Source organism: Suillus subaureus (assembly GCF_016647635.1).
Source record: "Suillus subaureus strain MN1 chromosome Unknown BJ212scaffold_3, whole genome shotgun sequence".
NCBI classification, from domain to species: domain Eukaryota; kingdom Fungi; phylum Basidiomycota; class Agaricomycetes; order Boletales; family Suillaceae; genus Suillus; species Suillus subaureus.
In genome coordinates this window covers 451,076-474,004 of record NW_024538559.1, presented here as the reverse complement: position 1 = coordinate 474,004, position 22,929 = coordinate 451,076, and the positions used below count along the sequence as shown (strand labels likewise).

At 48.8% G+C, this 22,929-nt stretch overlaps 9 protein-coding genes across 9 annotated transcripts; 4 read left to right on the top strand and 5 right to left on the bottom strand.

Annotated features, from left to right (window-relative positions):
• Positions 1–51: 51 nt before the first annotated feature.
• On the bottom strand, positions 52–1,865 carry BJ212DRAFT_528691 (mitochondrial carrier). Its single transcript, XM_041343413.1, has 14 exons — positions 1,614–1,865; positions 1,552–1,562; positions 1,440–1,503; positions 1,222–1,386; positions 1,042–1,166; positions 955–989; positions 888–898; positions 751–839; positions 673–703; positions 520–622; positions 432–463; positions 354–363; positions 256–302; positions 52–206 (listed from the first exon to the last, which is right to left on the bottom strand). The coding sequence occupies exons 1-14, from the start codon at positions 1,726–1,728 to the stop codon at positions 178–180; spliced, it is 867 nt and encodes a 288-aa protein (XP_041198188.1). The 5' UTR covers positions 1,729–1,865; the 3' UTR covers positions 52–177.
• A 3-nt stretch (positions 1,866–1,868) lies between these two features.
• Positions 1,869–3,449, top strand: BJ212DRAFT_1320408 (MipD protein). The gene is made up of 7 exons (XM_041334379.1): positions 1,869–1,942; positions 1,989–2,251; positions 2,313–2,506; positions 2,560–2,648; positions 2,705–2,854; positions 2,911–3,370; positions 3,418–3,449. Exons 1-6 carry the CDS (start codon positions 1,907–1,909, stop codon positions 3,214–3,216), a joined length of 1,038 nt encoding a protein of 345 aa, XP_041198187.1. The 5' UTR covers positions 1,869–1,906; the 3' UTR covers positions 3,217–3,370; positions 3,418–3,449.
• A 1,807-nt stretch (positions 3,450–5,256) lies between these two features.
• On the top strand, positions 5,257–6,102 carry BJ212DRAFT_1261601 (uncharacterized protein; the record flags this gene model as incomplete). The annotated part of the gene is made up of 2 exons (XM_041330188.1): positions 5,257–5,834; positions 5,886–6,102. The coding sequence occupies 2 exons, from the start codon at positions 5,257–5,259 to the stop codon at positions 6,100–6,102; spliced, it is 795 nt and encodes a 264-aa protein (XP_041198186.1).
• Positions 6,103–6,889: 787 nt separating this feature from the next.
• BJ212DRAFT_1261110 (triacylglycerol lipase) lies at positions 6,890–8,387 on the bottom strand (the record flags this gene model as incomplete). Its single annotated transcript, XM_041330159.1, has 3 exons — positions 6,890–7,466; positions 7,520–7,847; positions 7,901–8,387. The coding sequence occupies 3 exons, from the start codon at positions 8,385–8,387 to the stop codon at positions 6,890–6,892; spliced, it is 1,392 nt and encodes a 463-aa protein (XP_041198185.1).
• A 346-nt stretch (positions 8,388–8,733) lies between these two features.
• On the bottom strand, positions 8,734–11,194 carry BJ212DRAFT_1475767 (uncharacterized protein; the record flags this gene model as incomplete). The annotated part of the gene is made up of 9 exons (XM_041339284.1): positions 8,734–8,982; positions 9,037–9,440; positions 9,490–10,104; positions 10,157–10,304; positions 10,358–10,432; positions 10,487–10,691; positions 10,745–10,846; positions 10,917–11,041; positions 11,099–11,194. 9 exons carry the CDS (start codon positions 11,192–11,194, stop codon positions 8,734–8,736), a joined length of 2,019 nt encoding a protein of 672 aa, XP_041198184.1.
• A 1,395-nt stretch (positions 11,195–12,589) lies between these two features.
• BJ212DRAFT_1295623 (uncharacterized protein) lies at positions 12,590–13,822 on the bottom strand (the record flags this gene model as incomplete). Its single annotated transcript, XM_041332330.1, has 6 exons — positions 12,590–12,663; positions 12,782–12,857; positions 13,082–13,253; positions 13,317–13,419; positions 13,453–13,543; positions 13,730–13,822. The coding sequence occupies 6 exons, from the start codon at positions 13,820–13,822 to the stop codon at positions 12,590–12,592; spliced, it is 609 nt and encodes a 202-aa protein (XP_041198183.1).
• Positions 13,823–13,894: 72 nt separating this feature from the next.
• On the top strand, positions 13,895–14,586 carry BJ212DRAFT_1475766 (uncharacterized protein; the record flags this gene model as incomplete). Its single annotated transcript, XM_041339283.1, has 7 exons — positions 13,895–13,908; positions 13,962–13,986; positions 14,048–14,096; positions 14,144–14,196; positions 14,253–14,357; positions 14,458–14,477; positions 14,526–14,586. 7 exons carry the CDS (start codon positions 13,895–13,897, stop codon positions 14,584–14,586), a joined length of 327 nt encoding a protein of 108 aa, XP_041198182.1.
• Positions 14,587–14,726: 140 nt separating this feature from the next.
• BJ212DRAFT_1566281 (anthranilate synthase) lies at positions 14,727–17,718 on the top strand. Its single transcript, XM_041341967.1, has 2 exons — positions 14,727–15,159; positions 15,215–17,718. Exons 1-2 carry the CDS (start codon positions 14,834–14,836, stop codon positions 17,475–17,477), a joined length of 2,589 nt encoding a protein of 862 aa, XP_041198181.1. The 5' UTR covers positions 14,727–14,833; the 3' UTR covers positions 17,478–17,718.
• A 2,094-nt stretch (positions 17,719–19,812) lies between these two features.
• Positions 19,813–22,456, bottom strand: BJ212DRAFT_527973 (fido domain-containing protein). Its single transcript, XM_041343412.1, has 11 exons — positions 22,244–22,456; positions 22,145–22,186; positions 21,990–22,095; positions 21,587–21,817; positions 21,351–21,444; positions 21,096–21,298; positions 20,894–21,007; positions 20,576–20,839; positions 20,431–20,511; positions 20,263–20,379; positions 19,813–20,074 (listed from the first exon to the last, which is right to left on the bottom strand). Coding segments are annotated over exons 2-11 (1,308 nt in total). The 5' UTR covers positions 22,147–22,186; positions 22,244–22,456; the 3' UTR covers positions 19,813–19,978.
• Between the last annotated feature and the right edge of the window lie 473 nt (positions 22,457–22,929).

The following is a 22,929-nucleotide window of genomic DNA, read 5'->3' as shown; positions in this document are numbered from 1 at the left end:
CCAGCCACTGTCGTATTCGACCAAGTGGTCGAGGCCGCCTAGTTGGTGCTGCAAGCCATCCGATGAGGGACTCGCCCCATCTTGAGTCGCATGCCAGACATTCGTGTATTCGAGGGGTCATTGTAATAGTAACATTTTATTCGCATCTTGTACGTCTGTTTCAAATGTATTTTGACCTTACGCTCCTGTGGACTCTGTGAGAAATTCTAAGGGATCATCAGTAGTGCATTCCGTGATCGAAAGCTCTCAACTCACCTCGAGTCAACTCAAACGCCGCAAATGTGCTCGCTCCCGCAGGTATGCTGGTGAAGTTGTGAGTATTTCGAGACGTGTAAAAACAAGAACACCCTAACGTTCTTAGCACTGGTGCGATACATGAACCATCATCATGAGTCCCGTGATGTGCACACTAAACAATTGGTTTCACTTACGCGATGGCGACAGACCGCGGAAAAGTCCCGCTCTAGCAGCGTGTGTGTTGGTCAAAATAATGTGAATACCAGTAGGGGGCAGTCTTACATTCCTGATTCGGCAATAACCATCTTGATTTCATTGGTCATATATTTCCAGGGCTTGCCAATTGGTGGTGTCTGGCGTAACTGAATACGAGACTTTATAACGTCTACCGAGAGGTTAATGTAAGATCCTCGTCAACTGTGCTCCGTAACTTGCCTAATGGGTAGCAGGATAGCCAGTACGCAATCTGCAGAACGTCAGGATATTATAAAGTAATCGGGTCGTGTGACATACTCCACCAGTCGAACCACTAGCAAGAAGGGCCCAAACAGGGACTTTGTCCCCATACTTACTCTGAAACTTCCGCTTCGAAAATTCAAACGCTACATGACGTTAGACCAGGAGATGTTCGTGAGCGCCAAAATCGTTACCTGTGTAAAATCTGGATCACCCTCTCAATATCAGAACTCCCTGCCAATATAAATAAGGATGACATACCCTGCATATGCTGGTATCTCTCTCGCAAATGTAACCTGAAACACTAGTTAGTCAAATTTCCTGCAAGAACACGATGTTTGCGAATACCCAGTAGCCTCTCATGACACCGTTCCGAAAGCCCCAGTCTCTCCACATCTCCTTTGCAACATCTCTCAGTTTCTTATCGGTGGCAGCACCATATTGGCCTTGCATGCGAACTTTGAACATCTCGACTGAATGACAGAGTGTTGAAGTGATTGAGTCGCGAAAGCGAATGGTGCAACAAACCTGGACTGGCAAGAATAGCATTTGCAGCTCCAGCCATTGCGCCTGCGATGGCGATCTCCTTCAGGGACAGCTGTGGGAATGGTGAAACGATGCGCTTAGAGTACACGTATGAGGCAAACAGCAAGGAGTTGACTCCGGCGATTCCAAGAAGGGGGCTGGCCATCCCTGAAGCAGAATGAGTTTTCGGAATGACGCAATGCATCATGTCTAATGTCAACCTTTGTACAGCGCGAAGAAACCTTCCTTTCGAACAGTTTGTGCAAGAACATCCATAGGTCCTTTCTAAGCTGGCCGTGAGCCATATAACTCTGAGCCTATGTATTCACGTACAAACATTCCCTCTGCAACTTATGGTTCAGTATTAGATATTTGATCATGGACGGTTAACTGACTCGGAGCAATCTGTGCGCGTGTCTTGACGGTATCAAGTGGCTGGCCCACAAGGACTTGAGCGGCGCCGCCGACGCTGCCAGCGACTAAATCATTTACGGTTGAGAGGTAAGGCATATTTGGATAATCGGTCTGGACTCTAGAGACAATGGAGGACGACAGAAGACTAGTTATTTATGTACATAACTATATTGGAAGGTTGAGAAGACGTGCCAGACTGACGTGATTATAGCGGTGGTTAGGTCTGCAAAGTCACACGCTGATAAGCCTCCTACTACGACGTAGCTTGCAAGCTATGAGTGCATCTGCTGCAAAGATAATTACGAAAAAAGTAAGTCTCTCACTGCAGCCTTTCTTCACGATCTTAATTTCTGCAGCAGACATTTTTGAAGGGAAAAAAGCCAGAGCAAGGTCCACCCCATAAACGGCGCAAGCTCGACCGATCACAGCTGAGCTCTGGATCTCCAGTCCATTCACAAAACACGTCTACTTCCGCGTTTCCAAGAGGAAATTCAACTACGGCCATTGATCCTGAACTCGCTGTCGATTTCACGACCCAAGAAACTAAAAATGGCGAGTCCCTTGCAACACTGCGCAAGATGATTTTTGGACGACTAGAGCATACGTCTACCCAGATAGAGTGGGTCTTTTTTTTTTTACCCAAATAGGGAGCCAATATGGAATCTCATTTTGACGACCAGTCCAGGAAAATACCTCGCAATCGATTGCGAGATGGTGGGCGTGGGCATCGACGGCGAGGAGTCGTCGCTTGCGCGCGTTAGTATTGTTAATTATTGGGGCGCAGTGCAGCTGGATGAGTTCGTGAAGCAGAAGGAACGAGTTGTAGATTATCGGACCAAGTGGAGTGGGATACGCCCCTCAGATATGGTCAAAGGTAGGTAGGGTTTACTTTCTGCGCCCTGTGGTTGAGCTAACATTACCATCTAGCTAAGCAATTCGAGGAGGTGCAGAAAACAGTCGCGGCTTTGACCAAAGATCGCATCATAGTGGGACATGCCGTGCATAATGATCTCAAGGTTAGTTTTAATATCTGTGTCCCCATTCCTGTAGCTCACTCATAGACTGTTCTCAGGTTCTACTACTATCGCACCCGGGTCCATGCATACGAGACACGCAACACTTGGCGGCAAAGCACAATGTAACCAGTAGCAAACGCCCTGCTCTTCGTAACCTCGTAAAACAAGAACTCGATGTTGTTATCCAGGGAGGGGAGCACTCCAGTGTAAGTCTTCTATCGCCCTAGCCCCTGGCTAATTTTTCATCATGACACTCGGGCAGGTCACAGACGCTAGGGCAACGATGGCCGTGTTTCGGCTACACCGAAAAGAGTGGGAAAAGGGATTCAGACCGTTGCCCGCACCTGGGGCTGGTGCATCAAATAAACGGAAACGTGTCGAGAGTAGTGAACCAGCTGCGCCTATCCCACCAGGTAGAGGGAGGAAGGGCGTCAGTTCTGGACTTTCTACAATAGTGAAACGGACACCGCAGACGAAATCGAAAACTGCAGTCAAGACTAGTAATAATAATTGGTGGACCACCTTGGGTGCCAGCGGCATCGCAGGGAAGGGTTCCATGAAACTGTAGCATTATCATAGTTCGTCTTATTATCCACCACACAGGTTTCCCACCAAATATCGGTGGCTCGCTGCTTGAAATTGACGAGCAATTTGTTAGACAATACTGGGTGCAGTACCAGCTGCGCCCTGTATTCGTCTCCCCAAGCTGTGAGTGCCGACAACTGAGTGAATGAGACAAAGATTGCCGAAAGCTGAATGGTTCACTGACTTTCCTTAGTCTCCAAAGTTTGTAATGCCGCCGACGACTTAGACATCAATCCATTTTCTTCGAATGACTCAATTGGTTGAGTATTCATGACGTTCTCTGCAGGACAAATGCCAGTACACTCACTTATCTATTATACCTTATCCTTCGACCAGTAACAAAGTCTTGATCATGTCCATTGCCAAGGTGCTGAGAAGTGTAGTAAGTGTACGGGAAGATTGAAAATCAATTGCAAGCATGTACATATAAACAATATCAGTCACATCATACCTCTCATCCACTTCATGCCTCTCATCGGGTTCATACCCTTCGTCAGCTTTGTAATGCCTCTCATCAGCTGCATAACCCGCACGCCTGAGCCTCCGCCGAACATCCCAAAAGTGTACACGAGAACGGGACACCTTGAACTGGACACCATCCGACCGGATACCCTCCTCTCCAGGACTGATCTCGGTAAACGGCTTTATTATTCAGGGGAAGTAGTCACGGTGACTCCTCAGCAGGGAAGCAGACAACGTCAGCAGCTCCATGTGCAAGTTCATTCCCGTTCTCGTTCCAGTAAACTGAACATCGAAGGGGAGTTCGATATGCGGAAGGGCCGGTAGGAAGGTTCCAACGCTCTTGGGAGAAGCCAATGGAGTACTCGCCATCCACAGAAGCAGAGTGTGGTCTGGAGACAAGCCCTGAGTAATGGCGTCAAATGCAATCTGGCCCGACGTGTCGGTAACGTAAGAGATGGAAGCAAGGAAAACAGATCCCTGAGGAGGAAGTCTACCATCTGACGGTGACGCATGATAGCGTCAGAGTTTGAGGGTTCCAGGGAGGCGAATGTTCGCGGTCAACATTCATGTCTGCGCAGGAGTCCCAGGTTTTCCATCCGGGATTCAACCCCATTATTCACCCCTTACGCCCTGTAATGCCAATAGATTAAAGGTAGTACAAAATGGTACGACATTCCAATATAGACTGCCTACCGATAAGCTGGTCATTGAGTACTCATCACCCTGAGATCAGCAAATACAACAATGTCGATTCCTAAGAATCTTTCCGCTGTATGTCCAATTGAGGAGACTAGCCGGTTCCTGAGCTCCCAAAAGGAATGAGTCTCCTTGCTAGGCCAGTCAACCAAGTAAGATTAAGTGGCGATTAAACGGAAATGAGACAGCACGACCCAAGTGGCACTCAAAGGAGGAGCAGGTTCAACACACAAGTGAAGGTGCATGAACTCCTCGAGGCAGCGCATAAGCCGGTAGAAGCACAGTCTCGTTTAAGCGACCTTGGAAGAGATGATGCGGCCAATTAAGAGAGAAGATATCATGGAGAAGTTTGACTCATGAGCTCGACATCCAGCTGCACGTATTTGTCTGTTGGAGCGGTAAGGTATGGAAGGCAGTTTCTAGATGTAACAGAAGGAGTGAATCAATGACACTGATAGCTGCATCACGATGAACCTCTGCGTTGACCCATCACTTCAGTTTTGCTGCCAGTCATATGTAAGACCGAAGGAAACACCAGGCTTAATGCACACATGAGCGAAGCATTGATCCAGTATGACTTAATAGTCAACTGTAATTATGAATCCAAAGCATATCAAGCAACATGCCGAGTGTGTTGAAGATATGCAAGGTATGGATCACTTAGACTTAGACGTCGTCGAGGTGGAAGACCAAATTGGGAACCCTAGATTTTTTTGATTTCCCATCCTCCTCTCAGGCAGACAGTCCATCAAGTACATATTGACGAGTGCCTAATAGTACCTATCCTACGACAAGACAATGGGACTGGCCGGCAGAAAGGAAAAACAACGCATTCCAAATGACCCACGAAACTTATCCTGGGCAGATGGCAAGTTACTACTTCACTTCCGAACACTATTCTCAGCTTTCCATAGATGCAGCTCGCTTCGGCCAGTCTTACATGTCCAAGCTCGGCTGGGACCCCTTAAAAGGTCTAGGCGCCTCAGGCGATGGCATGAAATCGCATCTTAAGGTCTCCCAAAAGCTTGATATGCTTGGGATTGGCGCCGCTCATCAGAAAGACCCACATGGTATCGCGTGGAAACAGAATAAGGAATTTGAGGCTTTGCTGCAGAGGCTTAATGCGCAGGATGGTCAAGAATCTGCTTCTAAGCATGTGCTAGGAGAATTTGTTCGGCCTGCAGCGGATGTACACCCCGCAGAGGACAAGGAACCAAACCAATCATCGAAGAAAGAGAAGAAGCGAAAGCGAAAGGAAGGGGAACATGCCGTGGACGGAAAAGATAAGAAACGGAAGAAAGGCAAGCACCAGGATGAAGATGTCGAAGATTCAGCTACAACGGATTCATCAAAACCCATTTCTCCGCATATCGATCCTCCTGCCCCTTCTCCAGATACCGCGTCATCCATTCTTCAAACAAGGCCAAAAGGACGCCCTATGGCGTGCGTTTATTTCTGATAACTACAACTTCTAATGCTGACAACCCCTCCCAGCCACCGTGCTCGCATACAAGCTGCTAAACGCCTTGCCAACAAATCGGCAGCCGCCATCTCTGAAATTCTGGGGATCGTACCGGCTCCTTCATCCGCTTCCTCTACAACTCCCTCTGGTTCTCTGACCCCAATCACACCCGCAGACAGCGACCTCACCCTCGAGAAGCTCACAACATCGTCTAAGAGCGTCGCAGACTATTTTAAGGAAAAAGCTTAGCGCAAAGTCTGGTTCCAATACCCCGGTTGTGAATGATGATGACAGTACTTCTCGGGGAGGAATTGGCTCTAGTGCCCCTGCACGAGACGATGTAGATCAACCGCGAATTGGACTCGGTGCAGGTCGCAGTTTTGGAGAAGGTGGCTCTTCGAACGTGTTCGCCCAGTTCTTCAATACATCCTCCTCATCACATGCCACTGTTGTTGAGATGGCATCTTCCGCTATACAGGCTATAATTCAACCTCCCGAACCGACAACGATGCCTTCCACAGGATAATATCAGGGATGAAGAGATGACCGAGAAACAGCGACGCAAAGCGCAGAGAAAAGAAGAAAGAAAAAGCGAGACGCAGAGATAGTTGATGTGCCTGCGGAAGCAGGAGTCGAGATGCCTGACAATGATGCTAAGGCGGAAAAGAAGAAACGGAAAGAGGAACGGAAAGGAAAAGCGAAAGGTGCGGAACCATATAATCTTGCTCCATCAGCTCTTGTAGAAGAATCCAAAGAAGGTTTAGAGTCTGAGAGAAGAGGCGGAAAGATGACAAGAAGAAAAAAGCAAAGTTTGATAATCAAGCAACAGCAGAGGAAAGTAAAAATCGGTCCAAAAAATCTAAAAAGCGCACAGAGCCGGTCAATGGCGATCCATGACCTCTCGATAGTTGCCATTATACCGTCTAGATCTCATATACCATTACAATCGACCAGTATTACATTATCAAATCTGTATGTATACCTGAATGAACGCAGAAAGCAAGGTCCGAAATCCCCTCGCTGCGTGACTCTATAATCACCTCTCAAACACTTTAAATCCACCCTTGAACTCGTCCGGACTCCCGGAAGAGTCGTCGCAATGCAACTTCAAGGCGTTCACAACCTCCGGAATAACATCCTTATCAACGTCCTTTCCCCAAAGGATGTCCAAGTGTTCATATCCATTCAGACGCGTGACAGTCGTATGATCCGGGAGCTCTTTAAGCATCGTCTGTATATCAACAAGGCTATCCCTGTCTCCATACAAAAGCACGATTGGCGTGACGATATTCTTCGTCGGGAACCTCGCAGGTCGGTACGCACGCCCACCAGGAGAGCCAAATGCGCTGACATCGTCGTCATACATCTGGAATGCACCCTCGCGCATGATCTGGAACCAGTGCACAACGGACTTGACAGACGCTAATGAGTAGAGATGGGCATACGCGGCGATTTTTTGGAGATATGGGATGTTCTGACTGTCCCAGTTGAAGAGGAAATGTAAGGAAGTGTCGATGGCGCTTGTGAAGATGGGTGGGTATAGGATGGCTTGCCATGTCGTTGTAGAAGACAGAATGGCTCTGCGTCCAAAGAATAGATACATTAATGTTGGGCTGTGATATGCTAGTGTTAAGAACGGACAATAGTAGTCAGGCAATGTACTCACGAAGCTTTCATGAGGCCATCGACAAGAGGGGCCGCCAATCCTGCGGGGCTCATAGCAGGTGCAAGTGCAATGAAGACGTTCACCTTGTCATTCAACTGTGGATGAATGCTGAGTGCGGCGAATGCCTGTGCGGTACCCTGGCTGAAACCAACATAGCTCAAGCTGCTCGATTTCGTGATATTCAGGATGTACTGAATAGAATCAGGAATATCATGCCAGGCAAAGTCGTCGAGGCTGTAGTTCCAAAACTTGACTGAATTGGGGTCATGATGAACCGACTTCTTGGAGTATTTGTTTCCTCGGTTATTGCCCATCCATACGTCAAAGCCTATGATTAACTCCTCAGTATCACGATGTCTCTAGCAGCATAATTATAATAACAATACGCACCTTGCTCAGCAAGGACAAATGGCAAGCACCTCTCAGCGTTTGTTAAACAGATCCATACTTCACTGTTCATGAGCAACCCATGATGCAAATACACCACTGGTTTTCCCGTGCTCGTCCCAGGGTTTCGCTTCCTCTGCCCCCTCTTCGTCGGGAGCCTATGCAAACCCAATAAATATCCATCCTTTGTCAAAACAACATGTTCCTCATGGGTGTAACCCCAATACTGACATAGCTCTCCGAAATCCTTCGCCTTCCGTATAGCGTCAGCAATATCTTCGGCCTTGGACTTGCCTTTTGCAGGGTTCACAGAGAAACGGTGAAAGAGGGTGCGTGAGTGATTGTGGAACCACTGGATGATGGGAATGGGGAGGAACATGATGATGAAACTGATAGTGGTCTCGAATACTAGGAAGAAGAAACCCCCGACGAGAGCTGCGTATTCGTGCCCCTTGAGGCGTCCGATGAGAGGAACAACCATAAGTGAATGACTGCCCAGTCCGAGCGTGAATCTTGCTCTGTAAGGAAAATACTCAGTGTAGTTGGGCGATAATAATACGTGTCCAATAAACGACAACTCAAGTGGAGAATAATTATGAGTATGAGCATACTAACAAGTTCCGATACAAACACCGAGCTGAGCACAAGTCGACTCGACAAGCTTCTATTCGGTTATCTGAGACAACCAGAGAACAGATAATATTGTAGATCCTTGCTACAACAGTAATAGGTCGAAATATTAAGCATACAACATACGTCTTCCAAAATTAAAAAAATGAATCCATCCGCAGAGACACAACATGCAAGTGAGAGTCAGCACATTAGTCTCACATATCCGTGCACCAAATCTCCAGCTTCCCCTCACCCCTTCCCTTCGCGTTCGCTCGTACAGTTTCGATGGCAAGTTCAAAATCACTGCCGTCTCTCAGCGTCACTTTCACATCATCTTCATCCTTGAATTTGAAACCCAGACCGTTCATAGTAGTGCTAAACTTGCTTGTCACGCGCTCGACGAATTCTTCGAATGTCGCATCGGACGTTAGCGTCATTCCACGCACTTCGCCTCGGTAGTGCAACTGTAACGAACGCGATAAACCACTTGAGATCATCAAGAATACGATAGAACGGACCTTGACACGGATATTCGCCACATCATAGGAGTCGTCGTACTCCTCACTCACATAACCCTCCTCCTCTTCCTCATACGTTGGCTTCGGCCGCCTCTGCGTCACTCGTCTGGTTGGTTTCCGACGCATGCTTCCCCCACCGGCGCGGGAGAAATTGACAGCCATTGGCGCCTCAGAGTTCAAGGACCCCTGGTTGCTGCTGAGCTCATTGCGCGATGGCATCCGCTGAATCATCGAACCAGTGCTCAAGCCTGTAGCCCCTGTACCTGACTGTGCGCTTCCCTGGGGCCACAATGCCACGCGATCCACACCCATATTAGGTAGCGATCCTTGCACGACAGAACGTGAATAATCTTCAGTATAGGAACCAATATAGTCATCGAGGAAATCTAGTTGTCGAGCCGATGCTGAAAAAGTGGTCAATGTAAAATAACCAACGACTTCAAAAACACCTACCCTCTTGGGGGGGAGGAGCAGCGGGGAGCACGAATGACGCCTTTGGTGCAGGAAAATTAGCCTGGAGATTAGATGCTGGTACCTGATATCCATTGTCAGGAAGGGTCTGGGTTTGGTACGGCTGAGGTTGTTGGTACTGATTACGCGCCGGCGGCTGGTTCTGATTTAGCTGCTGTTGGTATTGTTTCGGCACTTGCGACGGATCAGGATAGGTCTGTGGTGCAAATGGAGGTTGGAAGAGAGCCCCAGGTTGATTGATAAGCTGGCTAGGCAGAGGTTCTTTTTTCCTTATAGTCAGTCCCCTCGACGGAGCTACACTTGAAGGGGTTGTGGGACGAATGATAGTGTTGCTGCGGAAAGGTGGGACAGAGTTGTTCCTCGTCAAAGGTGACGTGGGTGACAGGGCAGGTGCACCATCGGCTGGAGGGCGACTTGAAGCGAAGGTGGAAATGTTGATGCGCGCAGGTGCAACAGAGTTGCTCCTCGACAAGCCTGATGTGGGGGGCAGAGCAAGTTCCATATCAGCAATAGAAGGGAAAGCGGGGGTAGTGGGTTTCGGACCCGTATTCGTTGTTTTAGAGCGCTCAATGGTAGGCCGGCCGATAGGTTCAGTACCTGAGGGATAATGAACGTCAAGACATTGAGAGTGGACAAGAATAGAGCGTACGTGGCGGTGGAACGGTTGCACTTCTCTTCAACCCATCGTCCTCCCTTTCTTGATCTCTTTCTCTTGCTTTCTCACGCTCCTCCTTGAGTTTCTTGACGCCAGTGAATTCAGTGAACGCATCAGTGGCGTCCGATGCTGCGACAAGTTTCTGCACAACAGTGACTTAGCGACGGCCAATAAATAAACTAGATGGAGACGTACCGCCTTCCCAAGATAATCTTTACTTTTGGAATTCTTGAGCTTATTCTCTGAGGGGCGGTACAACACGCCAACAGGCTAGAAACGTGCGCCATCAAGTATTGTCACGGGAAAATGAGGAGAATGACCTACAATACTAAAGACCGTATATCCCTCTCCACGATCTCTAATGGCATCGTCAATTACGTCGTGCTCATTGGTCACCTTCAGATTGCGCGCGTCCTCCATCTCAGCTAGCCCCTCGGTCGGGTAGCCAAGATAAATATGAGAAAGACCTTTGTTGAAGAGCACTTCAGGTGAGAACAGTTTGAATTTGAGGCCGATTTGTTCATAGTTACTGCAGGACAATTAGAATAATAATACATGGAAGAGCTTACAAAGAACACTGACATAGCTTGGTTTCCGCGAAGATAAAGTAGCGCATCGTCAAAATTTTGCAGGGCAACATCGTATCGACTCAGTAAAAAGTTAGACACCCCACATTGGAAGTAGCTATTCCCGAGAGGTTTTATCAGCTTAAGATGAAAATGACATAACAGGCAAGAATTAAGAGATAACGTACGCAATAGCGAGGAACGGATCGAGAGCTGTAGCAGCCATGAACTGCTGGACTGCAGCCTCATGCTCACCGATCGTGGCGTAGATTAGGCCCATGTTTGTGAGGATTTTGGAGGAATCCGCAATGCGCTATTGCAACACACAATGTTTCAGATGTGGCAATTATCAATTGAACAAGGAACGCACCGAAAATGAATCCAGGGCCTTTTCGAAATCCTGCTCATCATATGCCTTTAAAGCTGCTGCCCATATGTCCAGCTCTGCTTTCAACGATGTGGCCATAGTTATTCCTAGTGCTTCAAGATGATGTGGAGGTACAGAAAGCGTTCCAGACGCAAGTAAAACTCTTGAAACAGATGCGCAGCAACGGGAGGACAAGGAATGAAAATGAAGAGAAGGAATGTAGTATTAGGTTAGATCTGATAAACGCGTGGGCCGGCCCCGAAAGAAAACAAATAAAAGAAACCGAAAGGAGCCAAGAGCTGACAGCGGTGAACGAAAGAGAAGAAGGACGCAGTCGCAGGATTGTTGTACATTTCCGGTGCGATAAATAGGCCCATTGTAGGCGGTGCTCCAAATTTGGCTAAATATAAGCCGGCGGCAGTGTGTAGTCCTACAAGGCACATCACACTGCATGATGTCCCGACATAGCTGCAGCTGCTCACAGTCGTAGGCACACTACACAGGAATCAGCATAGCACAACGTGCTGAAGGGGGAGCATCCCAAGCGACAACTTGCATACATCGCTTCTACCTCCACAAGACAGTTGTTCTGATTTGGCGCTAAAACTCAGATCCAATCGTTTCCCAGCTGGCTTACATTTTAATCATACCACGGACCCTCATGGCAGGAATGTTAAGATCACGCATGGACAGATGGTTACGGATCCAATATTAGCTTTGCTTTCTCGTGATAGGTCTTCGACTCTCTCGCGCATAAAGCTTCTTCCGTCTTTTCAATACTCGCTCCCCTCTTTCAAAATCACGCACCTTTGTCACTTGTTTCTACCGCTCGGAAACGCAATCTGGACTTGGCAGACGTGAGCAAAATCTAATTTTATTCCGGTGTTCATTCAAGTTGTCCTTAGCTCAAATGCTGCTGCAGCAGATTGCGAATGCAGATTTTCAAGAATACCGTCCATACTCCAACACCAGTAAGCGCCGAGCGGGCCCCGGAGCTTGCAATCCCATCATCACAATCAGTGGATACAAAGCTATCATCAGAACCTCCCCATCCATGCTGGTAAAATGAACTGTCACACGTCATAGATCAATCGCCATATGATCTCTTCGTCCAATCGAGCTACCAAATTCAACAGGCATGCTTTTCTTTACAAGAAGTCGGTCCCCGCCTAATACTGCCCAGAGCACGCGGGAGTAATGATTCCTGAGGAATTGATTACGGCAGTCCGCAGAGTACGCGGCGTAGTGCAAGGTTCGGGCTTCTAATAGTAGGCTCTAGTGCGGGACACATTTTCATCCCACCAAAAATTTATTCGTCCGCCGATGCACGTTCTGCATACTGTGCGTCATTCAAAGTCGGAAAATTATTCTAATTGACATTCGTCATATACTAGGCGGGCATGATTTACAGTAGGGTTCATGATAATCCCTTGTCCGGACTTCAAACTCGCATACGACCACCTCTCCACAGATGTCCCAGGACGTTCTCTCAGGCTAACGCCCAAAGTAGACGTTCAGTGTCCGAATGGCAATCTGAATGAAACGGTCTTTTTTGTCCAGATGCCAGCCTGGGTGGGTTCCATAGGGATCATCATGAGTCCTTTTACAGTACTCATGTCTTTAAAATATTAATAGCTCGACCTCGGCTAATTTACGACACAATCAGTAAACTTCGGTAAACCGTACATTCAGCAGCTGGAGCCCAGCGACTCCCAGCAATAACAGGAGAAACACGACTGATCGCCCCAGGAGCGGGCCGCACCTAAAAAGAGCGAGAGAATTGCTCGAATCAGAATGTAGTGCACGATATACGTGGAAAGGGCAAAGCTATATGCACCTCCGAAACGGATTTCAGCAGATTCTTACAGACGAATGTGATAGCAACCGTTGGCCCGTACATCAGGCGTTGACGCTACCGTCTAAATCCAGCTTGGCTATTCAGCTAGTCCGAGGATCAATGTGTACCACTTACAGGAAGTCACACACTACGGGGAGACCAACATAATACTTTACTGGTGGCGAAACGTCGTGACGCGTAACGGAGGCTGTCGAGATTCCCTTTGAACAAGACGAGCTACTTTCTGCTGCTCTCAGCAGCTCCTCCGATGAACCAACCGACTTGGGCTTCACAGGGGTTCCTGCTAGGTAGTGTGGCAGCCTATTATGTGACAATGCCCATGAGCGAAATCGTGAACAATTTCGTATTCTAGGCATCGCTGACCATACTTCCCCACAGTGCAGGGTGTGTCGTAGATGGCATGCTTGACCGCGACTACGACTTTGATCGAAAGGCACGTCTCTGGTTGGACCGCCCTGAATGGTCTCTTGACATGAAATAGAATGTTCAAATGACTGACCGATCACATCGGGAGCTGTCGCTAGGACAGTGACTTCACATCTTCTGGCTATGCTCGTGGCTATTGGAGCAGTGTATCCGTGACCGTGTGCCTGCGTGTCGCAAGCAAGGCAAGAACTTGAAGTGATGAAGAGCACTATACCATGACAAAGCCCGAAGGACACTAACGCTATGCGGCGCTACTCTACCCCTGGAGTTCTTGACTAGTATTACAGCAATCGTCCACGTAATGTTAAGTTAACACGTGTCTGGCAAACAATGCTGATCGGTGTTATTACGTTCCATACTTTGGTCGGCACATAGTACCCGCTGCTTAGCGCTAGATATACTTTTGTTGTTCCACAGTATGGCTTTTCTACTGGAAAAGTCATCTGGTTCCTGCCGGTATAGGAGTCCTATTCTAAGTAGGGTCAGTTCATAGGGGCGTGCTCGTGACTGTCGCAATGTCATCGAGCTCGTAAGTGCAGACAATGGCAGTGTTCTTGTCAGTCGCTGACAGTGCCTCGTTAGCTACAACCCCATTTACGCATGTCAGGTGACTCGCCTGGAAGGCTTTGCACCGAGGCATGCAACACGTGCTGTTCATAAGATCTCAGGACGAGGATGACGAGAAGGCTGGAGTGAAGTTCATGGCGATCCGTCTAGGTAAAGGGATTCACCCTGCATGGAGTTTTCTGATATGCTGTACACAGTTGTGCGTTTTCCGTGGGCTGGGTACATGAACGGCCAGAGCCTCCCGTTCGGTGTGATAAGGTCGTTGCGTTATTCCGTATCTGACTCACATATGGTCGTTCAAGTTAGATCATAGCTAGCCGCGAATGGCCACTGAATGCGCTAATTCCAGGCAAGCCGCAAATGAGCGGAGATGGCCTGCACTGGATCGGTGGTGGATCACTACTTCGGATTGTGCGTCCCTCGCTTGACAACCTGGCATAATCTGAGTAACCGCGACGAAGTCGGTCATTAAACTTGGGTAATATACTCGTCATAGATAAGCCTTTCCTAGTCACGGTGTTTCATGCGAAGGTAGGCATGCTAGACGAAACAAATCCCTTGAAACTGATTCTGAATCAGCAACGACGTGGAGACTGCCGAGCGGGAAAAAAGTGAAGATAAGAGTGTGTCTACTGCCTAAGTGTTACTCTGTGATCGTCTCCGAGAAAACAAGAAATGAGCTTACTAGAGAAACAAATTCGAGAATAATCGCAAAGAGGAACAGAGAAACGGATTGAACCGTATGAACGAATAGATTTTGCCGGGCGGGGTTTTAAATCGGCAGATTGATCAATATCTAATTTGGATGATCGTCGTGACTTGAGCGGCCTGTTTAAATAGTAAGTACTGCTAGATCGCTGTTCGTTTCATACTTGTCCAAAGCCAAGATGACGCCTACTCCGCTTCCTGCAACGCTCTCCGGTGATATAGACACGCTGATGATCGACAATTTCGATTCGTTCACGTGGAATCTCTACCAATCACTCTCACTTCTCGGCACGAAGGTCACTGTCATCCGTAACAATGCACTCACTGCAGACCAGCTCCCTCTTCTCCATATCAACCGGCTTATAATCAGCCCTGGTCCTGGACACCCGAAGACTGATTCAGGTGTGTCAAGAGACGCGATCAAGTATTTTGCAGGCAAAGTCCCAGTCATGGGTGTATGCATGGGTTTAGAGTGTATCGTCGATGTATACGGTGGTGAGATCGGGTCAGTCCAAAGTCGTCATGTTTCCTGTATACCAAAATAACACCTTACCCTTCAGTTATGCTGGAGAAATAAAGCACGGAAAACTGTCCCCCGTCATCCATGACGGCCGCTCCATTTTCCTCTCCCTTCCCCAGTCAATCCAAAGCACCCGCTACCATTCCCTCTCCGCATCTCTCCTAAGCCTGCCATCTTGTCTTATGGCCACCAGTGCCACCTCTGAATCGGGTGTTATAATGGGCGTCCGTCACCGCACATATGTCGTCGAAGCTGTACAGTACCATCCAGAATCCATATTATCAGAGGAGGGTGAAGGTCTCCTCAAGAATTTCCTGTCCTTAAAAGGAGGCACTTGGGAGGAGAATCCCCACGCTAAAGTGAACGACCCGGAGATGCCGCCTTTCCCATATGAGGCTCTCACAGACAAGTCCAAATCTATCACCGCAGAAGCCGCCAAGTCTTCCGCTCCTTCCATCCTCACGAAGATCGCACAAAAGCGCACCTCCGACGTCGAAGCCTTATCCAACACCCCAGGGCTCACCCTCCCAGCTCTAAACGCACACCTCTCTCTCCACCTTGCACCTCCACCGATATCCCTCTCTCAGCGGTTGCTCCACGCGCGCAATGGCATGGCACTGCTTGCCGAAATCAAGCGTGCATCGCCGAGCGCCGGATCAATTGCTCCACACACATCTGCCCCGCACACGGCACTATCCTATGCCCTCGCCGGTGCAAGTGCAATCAGCGTGCTCACAGAACCAACATACTTCCACGGCCACCTCGAGGACATGCGGGCTGTGCGATTAGCCATAGACGGGCTAGATTCCAGGCCCGCCGTGCTCAGGAAAGACTTTGTCCTCAGCGAGTATCAGGTTGTGGAGGCCCGCCTGGCTGGCGCAGATAGTGTCCTTCTCATCGTGGCTATGCTGGGCAAAGATAGGACACAGGCACTGCTCGAATATAGCACGACTCTCGGCATGGAACCTTTGGTGGAAGTAAACTCCCCGTCCGAACTTCACATTGCGCTCGACGTTGGGGCCAAGGTCATTGGGGTGAACAACCGCAATTTACACTCGTTCACCGTTGACATGAGCACGACCTCGGGCGTCGCAGAAGTTCTGGAACAGAAAGGTAAAACTGGAGAGGTCATCTTGTGCGCGTTGAGTGGCATCAAGAGTCCCGTTGACGTGCGGGCGTATAGGGAGCAGGGAGTGAAGGCTGTCCTAGTCGGCGAATCGCTGATGCGCGCAGAAGATAAGGGCAGGTTTATAAGACAATTATTGGACTGGGATGAGCCTGTTCAAAAATCTCCTTCATCCGGAATCTCAGAATCAATCCCTCCTACTGCACTCGTAAAAATCTGCGGCATTCTCACCCCATCCGAAGCCATCAGCACAGCAAACGCCGGCGCAGACTTCCTTGGCCTCGTCTTCGTCCCCAGCTCAAAGCGCCGTGTGAGCGTGCACATTGCGCGAGAGATCTCTTTGGCTGTGCGCAACACTTTCCCACTTCCTGATTCCGATGACGATGAGGGTGAAGACGAATATTCAAATCTACCCCTTCCGTGGTTCACATCACACACCCGCGCCTCCTACATTCCGTCACACATGCGAAAGACGCGTCCCCTCCTGGTCGGTGTCTTCCAGAATCAGCCCCTGCGGTACATTCAGCGGGTCGTGCGTGACGTAGGCCTCGACATAGTGCAGCTGCACGGCTCAGAACCCATCGAGTGGGCCAGGAGCATCGGGGTTCCAGTCATACGGGTGGGTGGGGTGCCTCCTTCCGCGCCGGAGTCTATTCCTGAGGAGAAGCCTGAGAGTGCAAGTGAGGGGAACGAGGCTGAGGAAACTAACACCACCCCTCTTCCATCTCCGGACCCCCTCGCGACCCTCATGACGCCCGGATACCATCATTTTATGCTGCTCGATACCACTGCCTCTGCTCAGTCCTCGTCTCTCAGCGGTGGTACGGGCAAGACTCTCGACTGGGCGCTCGCAGCGCGTCTTGTCAAGAAAGGGGAGGTGCCTGTCATTTCTCCGGACGTGAGCGTCAACGCATCCCCGAACGGCGCCGTGAACGGGACTTGGGAACAAAACGTCGATGAAGAACCCACAAGCACATTCCCTCTCCCTCTCATCCTTGCTGGTGGGCTCAAACCCTCGAACGTGCGCGAAGCAATTGAGCATGTGCGGCCGTGGGTAGTGGATGTGAGCGGGGGGGTCGAGCGTGATGGGGTTAATGCTGAGCTTGAGCGGGTGGGAGGGAGGAAGGACGAGGAGAAGGTGCGTGCGTTTGTGAGGGCTGCAAAAGGGATGGATTAGGGTTTTTTGATGGGAAACGGGGAGTAATTATGTATCGTGTTTGGAGTTTCGACGCACATACCCAGATGTTGGCTGAGATGTGACATGGATCTTGGTGTAGTTTAGTGTTTAGACTCATGTACGAGGACGTATTGATTCATAGGGTGAAGCGAAATACTAACCTAGACTTGTACAACGATAAGTCAATTCAGGTTGAAATTAATCGAAGACTCCTTGCTCCGAGTCTAGTCGCCTACACGATGCAAATTGAAATAAGCTAGTCGCGTAAAACCATACACAACAAAACCCACTACCAAACAATCTTTTACTGCAGTAGCCAATCTCGCTCTCGACTTTAAACCGCAATTGAACCACATTCTCCACGTCTAGTGCTGGCCCCGGAGCTACATACTGCATGGCACGAATCCGAGTACTATGTGAGATAGTGAAGAGGCAGTTTGAGACCTACCGTGACCGTTTTCTTTAAAGTATCTCAGAACTGGTGTGAGTCCTCTGGTTATCCCGAGTATCATTAAATTTGTTATTTACACTCGCCTTATTCGCTCGACTACACAGTGTTTACACGTCGTTCACGATGTGTTTCATCTGTATACCACGCTAGACATTAATTTAGCGTGGCAGTCCCATTCCACGATGCCCAGATTTCGCTCTTGCACGGCAATGGGAAGGTCCTCGTTACACTGGCCGCGACACTCTGAAGGAATCGTTTGTCAAAGTACCTCAGCCTTCGCAGGATAGCATAGTTTGGGGCGAAAGTAAGATGAAGCTGGACAAGGTGCCTTTACTGGCCTCATTCCGAGGCAAAGGAGCGGGATGCGTATGTATGTTGTTGCATGTCACTGGTGTCTATAGCTAATTTCATCGAAAAGATACGTGCCGGAGCTTGTCTATATCTTCATTCGAACGTTTTGATCATTGACTGTAGGTTGAGTTCTTTCAGATTGGCCTGTATCTTTTTGATTGGTGACCGGTGCTAGATAGGTTCTGCGAATTTGAATGACAGAAGTCAAAAGATAGCTCGGCTACTGCTGAATAGTCGTGTGTAATCTTACAACCCTCGCCTTCTAGGGGTGATGGCAACAGGTATCTATACATGCCTGCACGCTTTGCAACTACTCCTCGTCTCAGGCTCTTCTGAGGTGCGAATAGCGCGAGAACTACTCGAGTGTTAGCTAACTTATGTACACAAAGCATGTCGGTCTTATCAAGCCTCAGCAGGAAGGGGGTCACCTTGTTCGTGCAATGCATACTCCCAATATTAATGGAGGAGAGTCTCGATGGTTCAACTTGCCACAAAACTCGACTTAATGTGGCGGTGCTCACCAAGAAATGCACAAAGGCATTCCAGACCTCGAAGCCAAAGTTCTTTCGCATTGGTACCGCCTTGGAGTGTCTCCGGTGCGAAAATCGGAAAAGATGACCGCCCTAGCTTCACACTATGTTTGTCCTCATTCCATCAAATCCTTAGAAATTTTGTCAGCTTGCCTCATTGACGTGACTTCCATGCAATGTGCCTGTCAAGAATGTGTGTGCGTGACAGCGCAGGCCACTACATGTGTAGCATTACGGACTAGTGGTTGGCGGCGCTCGCGCACCGTCCGACTGTCCCTATCGTAGAGCCTATCAAAACTCGTTCAGAAGGTTTGTTTTACGATCATGATCTTCTGTTTAGTTCACGGAATGCTTCTAGAGTCCAGACGGGCCAGACCACATACGACGTGGTCCTTCTCGCCCCGCACTGGCGGAACCTGGCTTCCCACCCCCTTAGCGAATCATTTCGACCCTGACTCCTATGTCTCACCTTATCTTGTCGAAAACTTCATTGTGATGACTAGTCAGATTCATTCTCATCTTCACCTTCGACACTCGCATGCTAAGGCACCCGACTTGTAGGATCCCCAGCGTGTATGCATCCAGGTGTGTACGGAAGGGTAAGTGCGCGAGATTTAAGTGCGCCTGAAAGCCCCACGACTCTGTATGATCGTTTCCGTACAAAGCGAATCGATTTTCGTCACCCATACGGGATGTCAGTTTCGTGATGCGGAGAAACAGAGCTAGCCGCAGTGAATATATCGTTTTTATGTTGGTGCTGAGGTACTTAATTGCACAATTACATCTGGAAATTCTAGAATTTACAAGGTGATATATCATACATCCATGGCAAGGCATAGGTATTCGGAATCATCGGGAAGTGATCGTAACAGAACTGAGAATATGAAAGTAATGGGGAGGGGTAACTCTGCGATGAAACTAATGAAAGAAAGGTAGAAGCTCGGAAGAGTATGGCATGAGCTTGATAGGAAGCAAAGGAGATTAATATACTACGGACTCCTAATCCACCAACGCAGCGCACAAAACGAATACAAAGACACGCATTACTGTAAAACACTTCGACACTTTCTCTCCTCCTTTTCGAGTGGACCATGATGATACAACATCAAGCACAGAACCAACTCGGCAACGACTTGAGCTTCTTCGATCGAAGTTACAGATCGCGGAGATTAAGCAGCACCCATAATCCGCTGCACTTCCTCGAGACTCGAGTTCATCGAGTCCACGAAGCAGTTGATAAGGGGCTGGAAGTCGCCTTCCCAGGCCTATAGGAGGTCAGCATTGACTAGTGTGGGTACAGGTAGGAGGGAAGTAGTGTATCGTGGGATGACAAAACAAAATCGAAAATCCACAAAACAGAACGGAACAGCACGAGAGAAACACCATAATAAAGTAGATTGACAATATGGCTCAATAGAAATGGAATGAACACCAATCCGTAGAAAACGCTCACAATGTTCAATGCATCATAATATACACTCCTCAGTGACGGAGTGATGCAGAGCGGCGGGAATCCATGTCGCATAAGCGGGATAGACGAGATGAGGAGTGACATGCGACCATTTCCATCCTTTGTCCACATCAGATCACAAGGAATAAGGAAGAGAGAAGAAAAACACACATCGAATGGGTGACATCTAACGAAAGTGACATGAAGCCAAGCAGCCGTCGCAAACGGGTTCCTCCAGCGTGCAATGTATTGCTGTATCTTACCATCAGTACCCTAGTCGATGCAAAGCGCCACACGCGAATAAACGCCCACCCACCTTCCCCATCCGACATATATACTCCAGCTGCTGGTCCACGCGCTCCGCAGGGCAAAATGCGAGGTTATACTGCTGACTACGTCTCACCACTGATTTCTGCGTCGTTTGGCGGGTGAACCCTGCATTGATATAATGCACGCCTCTGACCATTGGGTCATTGATCTTCACTTTTGATGTGCGCATTAGCTTGGCATGTACTGCTTGTATCAGTCCAGGGGTCAGGAGCTCTGGCCGCTCGTGGCATGGAATGGTGGCAGAAAAAGCCTGGGGTTAAACGGGTTGAGTGAGGATGAGGAGGAAAAATTGGAGATGGCTTACGTCTTCGAGGTCAATTAACGCTTGAACGATGGCCTCAGAGTCTTTAAGATCGCTTCTAGCATCGCATCGCACTAAGTGGGGGGTAAATCCCCAATGAGTGAGTGCATCTGCAGACTAAGTTGACAAAAGCATTAATACTAGAACTATTATTACAACCGTAACGCCACTTCTGCGATTGGTTGTCCACGATTGAATAACTTACCTCCCCAGCCAAGTGGAAGGTGCCCTCAAGGTGATGTGCCTTGATCCAGATGTAGTTGAGGTACTGGCGCTGATATGGACTCGTGCGCCACGCCGCTAGGATATCGGCTGACGCTGGTGGGAGCATGGGCCAATTGAAGGGATTGGCATGCTCGCGCGCGGGCTTCCAGCGTTGGAAGAAAGTTAGAGAACCGGTGCTGCGAGCTATGAAGCGGTAAGTATCGGGATATTGTGACGCGCGTATGCAGGATCACACCTTGCTGCTCTGTATCACCTTGCGCTAACATCCGCACTGTCGACACAAACTGGGCAAATGCCGCGCCATTCTGGCTAGTGATACCATGTAGAACCTGCATTGAAAGAGAAGAACCAAATGGCAAGAACCAAAAAACGATATGATCGGGGGGAATGAGAAAAGGGGAAGGCGCCAATGGAAATCAAATCAATAAAATAATTTTAGCCCTAGCCCACAGATACCACCGAACTACGCGCCTCGTCGTAGAGTGGGAGAGCAGTGCTGAGGGACCCGCCAGCCGCGCGTACGTCGGCAACCCGCACTTGGAAGAACGGAACAGGAAACTTAGGAAGGTAGTAATCTTCCCAGATGAGGGCTAGCGCGCGGAGATGGCGTTCGATGTCGTCCGGGGTGGTTGCAGACTGAATGCTGCGGAGGAGCTCTGTGAGAGCGAGTACATCTTCGTCGGGCACACAACCAGGTAAGTCCTTGAGTTAGACAATAATAAGTCAGAATGAATCAGATAACAAGGGCGGATGGATATGGAGATTGGTTTCAGTAGGAGGACAAGGGTCATGTGCACGATGATTCAGGTGAATAGAAATAGACGAGAACAATTAAGCGAGAGTCATCGATGGCAGCGATGGTGATTAGACTCACGACGAGCTCTAGAATACTGCTGTAATCCCAGCCCGGAATATGCATCGGTGCCAGCTGAGGCGCATGGAATTTGACACGGAAGTCAGACTCGGGGTCTACGTCCATCCTGAGACGCATCAGTACCCATCACCAATGCAGAGGCGAAATGTGCTCACATAGTGTGTGTACTGAGAGCGGCCACACTTGCACCAAATAAACTGGAAGTGAGGGACAAATCATATTCCGAATACCGGCAGTCAATCAATTAATATTACCTCGAGTCGAGCAATAACTTGTTTTGGAGGATGGTCCGTGACTGGGCGATAACTTTGTGTGAAACTCTGGATCAGTGCTTGATAAGGGAGGTCATGAGGTTCCAGGGTCTTGTTTGCGAAGACTAGGCTGCTCTAGCCCAGGCCCGGTCAAGGATTCAGATTATGGAATCAGTAGAACAGGCGAAGAACAACTGCTATGGTTAGAGCCAGTTACGAAGATTCAGTGCTGCGGCCTCGTGGCATAGTATGTACATTACCAGTGCCTCATCTTTTGACGTATCTAACCGCACTGATCAGATCGCTCTTTCATCATCCTCTATAATAGCAACGCGTAGAAACCGCGCAGAAATCATAAAAAGAGGGTATCTGTAATTCTACATGGCTGAAATCATCAACCTGTGATCGATCAGCACATGCTGGACATGAGGATCAGTCATCTTCGAATCAGACTTTGCTTCGCTTCATCCTAGACAACGTTATGAAAGAGGGAGGGAAACGAGATGCTGGCAGTTGGACCATAAAGTACAATACTATTTGTAAGCAAGGTGACTTCTGCCTTTTCCAGCTGCAGGCATCAGCTCATTCGCTGGCTCAACGCTGGCAGACCTTCATCAAATGCTGGACAATAGGCTATATATGATATTGCAAGTGATCTCACCAATGTATAAGGTTGTGTCATGTACACG

Bases quoted from the DNA above. Each gene is read 5' to 3' on its own strand.
- BJ212DRAFT_528691 (XM_041343413.1), bottom strand. From the start codon at position 1,728: ATGCCTTACCTCTCAACCGTAAATGATTTAGTCGCTGGCAGCGTCGGC. The intron at 990-1,041 runs GTATTCGCAAAC...CTAGTGTTTCAG, and splicing joins GTGTCATGAGAGGCTACTGG to GTTACATTTGCGAGAGAGAT. The intron at 207-255 runs GTGAGTTGAGAG...ATGATCCCTTAG, and splicing joins GGCGTTTGAGTTGACTCGAG to AATTTCTCACAGAGTCCACA.
- BJ212DRAFT_1320408 (XM_041334379.1), top strand. From the start codon at position 1,907: ATGAGTGCATCTGCTGCAAAGATAATTACGAAAAAA. The intron at 2,649-2,704 runs GTTAGTTTTAAT...GACTGTTCTCAG, and splicing joins CCGTGCATAATGATCTCAAG to GTTCTACTACTATCGCACCC. The intron at 2,855-2,910 runs GTAAGTCTTCTA...ACACTCGGGCAG, and splicing joins AGGGAGGGGAGCACTCCAGT to GTCACAGACGCTAGGGCAAC.
- BJ212DRAFT_1566281 (XM_041341967.1), top strand. From the start codon at position 14,834: ATGACGCCTACTCCGCTTCCTGCAACGCTCTCCGGTGATATAGACACG. The intron at 15,160-15,214 runs GTCAGTCCAAAG...CTTACCCTTCAG, and splicing joins GTATACGGTGGTGAGATCGG to TTATGCTGGAGAAATAAAGC.
- BJ212DRAFT_527973 (XM_041343412.1), bottom strand. The intron at 21,445-21,586 runs GCGCGTAGTTCG...CTTTCAATGCAG, and splicing joins CTCTCCCACTCTACGACGAG to GTTCTACATGGTATCACTAG. The intron at 21,299-21,350 runs GTGTGATCCTGC...ACCGCTTCATAG, and splicing joins AGGTGATACAGAGCAGCAAG to CTCGCAGCACCGGTTCTCTA.